General features: G+C 35.2%; 1 protein-coding gene across 1 annotated transcript; it reads right to left on the bottom strand.

Annotated features, from left to right (window-relative positions):
• Positions 1-4,809: 4,809 nt before the first annotated feature.
• Positions 4,810-5,347, bottom strand: LOC126512768 (60S ribosomal protein L23a-like). Its single transcript, XM_050160714.1, has one exon. It carries the CDS (start codon positions 5,322-5,324, stop codon positions 4,854-4,856), a length of 471 nt encoding a protein of 156 aa, XP_050016671.1. The 5' UTR covers positions 5,325-5,347; the 3' UTR covers positions 4,810-4,853.
• Positions 5,348-5,726: the final 379 nt, after the last annotated feature.

The raw sequence follows: 5,726 nt of genomic DNA, 5'->3' as shown, positions 1-5,726 counted from the left end.
TTAAACACTTAATTTGAAAATAAAAACTTTATGACTTTGAGCAAATCATAGCAATCCTTATTGTGTAAGGTCCTCATTCAGAGAAAGGAAGTATCCAGAGTATCTAACTCCATGGCTCCTGTTAAGATAAAATTTGTTTCATAAATTATTCAGAAATGTTCAGATAAAAAGTGATCCTAAATATTGGTTATTATTAATATAATTTTCAGCTACAATTTTTGTACTTTTACTCGAGGAACTGTATACAATTTCTAAGAATTTCAGCACCAGAACTTATAGCTGTGACTTGTACCAGTGGTTATAGTTATAAGACTATACATGTGACTTGTACCAGTGGTTATAGTTTTAAGACACTTGTGCATTATTTATCCATTTGCCCTTTAATCTGCACATTCAGGTACACACTTATACTCTTAGTAACCAAACATTATGAGAAAATCTTTTTTTTTCTACATTCTATTTGATTGAAATCGCACAGGTAAGGATGAATGAAACCATGTTGCAGAGCTATTCCATTTTAGAGTAAGCTCACTTCAATGTGCTAAGCAGGGCTTTGAATGGGTTTCATGGTGTACTAACCTCTGAACTTCAACATTCAGTATGAATGAGATATGATGAAAGACATATATAAAAGGCAGAAAGAAGTTGGGCAAAGTAGCCCAGACCCTAAACCATAGATATTCTATACATATATGAAACCTTGAACATTGATCATAACAATGTAACTAACCACCATCAAATGTAGCTCAATTCTCAGAAAGAGTCATTTCCCCATCAACCACAGAGCACAAAAGAAAATGGGTAAAGTTCAAGATATAAAATTTATTTTATTCATTCATAATAGAACATATCAATCTGTTTATCATTATGAAAATCTTTCAGGTATGTAATAAAAGAACCAATATTAACACACTAATAGAACTCAACATAAAGACTTAAACAGAAAACAAGAGCAGGAAATTTAAACAGAACTTAATATTATTGATATGATGTTAAGTGGTATTGTGAAAAGACAAGACAGTATGTAAAATTAGATAATTTTATCAGGATAGAAAATATTTGAAATGTATGGAAGCATAAACCTGATATAACAGTGAGGAAGAATGCCTCTAGTAGAACATATTTAAATATTCAAACACACAAAAGATGTATTAAACATATGAAAGTCATTAACCATTAGGGAAATGTAAGTTATAATCATAGTGAACTATTATGTCATATCTGTCAAGATGATGGAAAGAAAAAAGTACTTGAGAAAATGAGGACACAAAAGAACTCTTGTATACAGTTGATGGAAAAAAAGACAAGGCATAGATTTTATGAATAGGTTATTAAACTTTCACACATGAAAGTGAAATCATATTGCAAACCAGAACTTTAGTTTTCATATCTATATTGAATGTAAGTAAAATTCACGCTTTGTAAAGGCATGTCCATTTCCATGTTAATGGTATACATATACACTATAGATGTAGCCTAAATGTCTATTGAGAGACACATAGTTAAAATATTATAGATATAATAGAATATTGTCCAATCCTAAAATTAAAGAGATGCTATCATTAAAGGTACAAGCTTGAATCTAGAGAACTAGATTACTAAAGGGAATAAGATGAAAAAAGAAGGGAAAAATGGCATGAAGCCGCAGCATGCATACAACAGCAACATGTTGTGTACCTCAAATACATACTATTACCAAAAAAAAAAAAATCTAAAACATGAGATACATGCTGGGACAATTATTTCTAGAAATATTTTCATCAGGTTTTTGTTTAGGCTATATGAAGTGATTATTAGTTCACAATAAGTAGTAAACAACAATATTAAAATGAGTTATGTCTTGAAAGAAATTGTATATGAGAAAATACAGAAGGAAACATTTACACAAACAAATTTATTAGATTCTTATTCACCAGGCATATTCCAATTAAAACTACAGTAATAATCATCAGCATCTTTCTTTCTTTAAATATGTTATAAGGGTGGGTCTGGTGGTACACACCTTTCACTCCAACAGCTGGAGGCAGAGGCAGGTGGATCTCTTTGACTTAAAGGCCATCCTGTTCTACATAGGGAGTTCCGGGGCAGCCTATCTCTACAAGCTTAATTAAATATAACTAAAATAAAATAAAATGAAATGCAAATGGAAAATACTAGGTCATAGCTATATGCAGCTGTTCTCTTGGTTTTGCATTCCCAGAATAAGGTGGGGAGATCACTACTGTTAAGGTAACACATGCAGCTTTCTATTAAATCAGTAATCCCAATACTTTTAATTATGAGATTGGTGAGGTGATTATGTTCAAAACTCCCGCGAGAAGTCCGTGATAGTTCACATTTACAAACAAGTTCTGAGTGCATGACAAGGAAACACTAAGTGATTTAACAAGGATGTCATGTTACACAAAATGGTACACAGGAATGGCGATACTTAGGGTAAGAGTTCTTCACGAGGGAAATAAAAGAAAAAGAAAAGCTTGTGACCATTATATACTGTCTCCCATGGAACTCACTATTGGGGTGCTCTTATTGTTTTCTAGGGGTCATCTTAGAGGAATATATGCAGTTGTACGGTTTCACAATTATTGCATGACACTGCCTACAATCAGTAAAGGACTGTGCCAGAAGCCAGGTGCTTGTCAGTCCAAAGGACAGGACCACAGAGCAAAGTGCTGTTTTATTTTCCGGCTTCAGAAATACCTGATAAATATTCATGTGATTTGAACAAACTGGCTTTGGGAGTTTGCTTTGTCTAGCACCCCATTCCATTACCACATAAATAAAAGACTCTGTATGGTTTTAATACATACAATGTATTTTCCAGGCATGCAGTCTTCACTGAATCAACAGAGGATTTTGTTTCATGTATTTGCTATTTCAGTTCCCACTACGAGTAGCAGAGCTGATGTTCCCGGTGTCTTTTATCTGCATCATTTGCATTTGGAGTCCATATATAAGTCACATTCTACATTTAAGCGCTAGCTACTTATTTTCTCAAATTTTTTATGTGTAAGCCTACTCACACACATTCAAATTGAATGTGCGTTATTTAATTACATCTTATATTTATATTGCATTTAGGACTTTCTGTTGACTTTCTGAAAAATAGATGGTGCATAGGTTATTATCTGTGTATATATACTTCTCTGAGGACAGAAGGTTGAGCGTTAAAGTATTTGCAATAAAAGAAAAGTGTGAGGCCTGCTACAACCTCGAATGGTTGTTTGTTAAATTTGGAAAAAGAACAAGACTGTGTTAGTAACCAGAGGTACAAATTAATTGTACACAGCTTGGAAAGTTCAGACAGTCGCCTGTGTAATTACAGACACACTAAAAGAGCTACAATAATGAAGAGGGGGATAGACAGGACAGTACAAGCAGTACCGTCAATGGGATGGGAGGGCGCAAATAGGATTTGTCATTGCACGTCTAATAGCAGCGTGCATCTAATAATCCCTTTGTGAGTGATCTTGTATACAAGAGCCTCAGCACGTATTACTGATTTTGTTTCTGTTCCATGTTGCCATCATTACCAATGCTTAAGCCTAATACCATAAGACGAGGAACCATGCAAGTTGACCGTACATTTCACAAACATTAAAATGTCGGTGAATGTTAAAGACTCTATCAGCTGCGCAGCTGAATATAGAGACTGGCATAGATACTGATTGTTGGGACAGAGGAAGGTCTTAGGGAAACACATGCACAATTATTTTTCTAACAGACACCATGGATCTCATTTATCTTCCTGTTTCTATTCCTGATTTTAAAGTTTAAGACAATGAGAGCAAGTTTCACAGCAACAGAACAGGAATAATGACTTCAGTCTGACATCTGAAAAGAATTGTCTTTGAGAAACAGTTGCAGCTTTGGGGATAGATTGTTTTGACAACAAAGGGCATTGCTCTGCAGGCCTGATCTACTAAGCTTTGACTTTGTGATGTTTCAGTGCCACAGATGATTCCTTTGTTATCAAAGCTTGGAACTATTCACTCTTTGATCCTAATGGTAGCAGCAGGAAATTCTTCTTATCTCTGGTTTTCAGATGAGGAAACTCAAGCAGGTGGTTCTGTGATTCGGGTAATGTCAGTCAAGAAATCAGTGCGTGGAAAACAAATACTAGATCTCCAAAGGTTATCCTGCATTCTAAAAGGAAATCATGCAGAAATATCAAAATTGAAAGATATATTGATGAAGTTATTCTTCCACATTTGACCTCTTGATTACACATTAAAATAGGACAAAGGGGCATTGTGGAAACTCACAGAGGACAGATTACTTTATAATATATAACATGTGCAAAATATGGAAGGCACCTTCTCAATTACTTAAGTCACATGAGATAGACTGGTTGAAATTGGTTTTTAAAAGAGAATTTCATTTCTGGTATTAACACTAGCTATCTTAATATTATTTGGTCAACTTCAATATTTAGTTTTCAAATAAGCCATATGACGAACACAAAATGAGTGTGTGTGAATGGTTTTTAAATAAAATATTTAGTGTGTACTATATCTTCCAAAATTATACCTATTATTTGCTATTGCTTTAAAGACAGAAGTAAAAAGACAAAACAAACAACAACAACAAAAATATTAGTGATCTTCTTTAAACAAACTGTAACTTTGAGAATAATAGTGGGATATTTTATGGAATCTAGAAAATATCCACTTATAATGCAAACAATTTGGATATTATATTAGAAAGAACAAAATAATAACCTCATACTGGTCATAGTGTCATCATTGCTACTCGCTGTCATTCTTTGCCACCCTGTCATCTGTATTATTATTATTATTATTATTTTTTATGGTGAAAAAGTGTATATTTAGAATTAGCCGGCTGGGCTCAGTTTAGATGATTCCGATCTTATTGGCAACATCCAGAGCATCATAATCAGGAGCCAACCGAACATACGCCTTCTTCTCTCCGTCGGGCCTTATGAGGGTGTTGACTTTGGCCACATCAATGTCATAGAGTTTCTTCACAGCCTGTTTGATCTGATGCTTGTTGGCCTTGACGTCCACAATGAACACAAGTGTGTTGTTGTCTTCTATCTTCTTCATTGCTGACTCGGTGGTCAGGGGGAATTTGATGATGGCATAGTGGTCAAGCTTGTTCCTCCTGGGGGCGCTCTTCCGGGGGTATTTAGGCTGCCTTCGTAGCCGCAGGGTCTTGGGCCGCCGAAAGGTGGGCAATGTGCGGATCTTCTTCTTTTTGTGGCTGTGGACGCCTTTCAGCACTGCTTTCTTGGCTTTCAAGGCCTTCGCTTTAGCTTCGGCTTTGGGAGGGGCGGGAGCTTCCTTCTTCGCTTTCGGCGCCATCTTGACGAAAAGGGTGGCCTACTCTCGTTCCCATGAGCTTATACGACGAAGTCTCTGTATTATTTATAATATATATTACTGTTTTAAATTCTTACCGTAGAATCCTATAATTGCATACTCTATGAAAGATTTCTTTCACCTTACTCTTTTATTATTGCTTCTGTCTTATTTCAGCTTGGAAAACTACTACACACAAGGTGCTTAACTAATTAATAGTGATTATATCTGAAGACTGGAAAACATGGGAAGAAATGAAGGTAACAACTTTTCTGGATTCTGAGCTTAAGTAATATTTGAGGAAAATTCCAGACTCCGTTTCCCTGGCTATCTCTACACATTGATGTGTGAAGGATTTATTGTGTATCTAGCAGTAAAATATTGTGCTACTTCTTAGGCTGTGGC

This window comes from Alexandromys fortis, unplaced genomic scaffold (genome assembly GCF_014885135.2).
Source record: "Alexandromys fortis isolate MF-2015 unplaced genomic scaffold, M_Fortis_MF-2015_v1.1 scaffold_104, whole genome shotgun sequence".
NCBI lineage: Eukaryota > Metazoa > Chordata > Mammalia > Rodentia > Cricetidae > Alexandromys > Alexandromys fortis.
Note: the sequence above shows the minus strand (reverse complement) of the source record. Positions and strands in the feature narration are given on the sequence as shown.

Bases quoted from the DNA above. Each gene is read 5' to 3' on its own strand.
- LOC126512768 (XM_050160714.1), bottom strand. From the start codon at position 5,324: ATGGCGCCGAAAGCGAAGAAGGAAGCTCCCGCCCCTCCCAAAGCCGAA.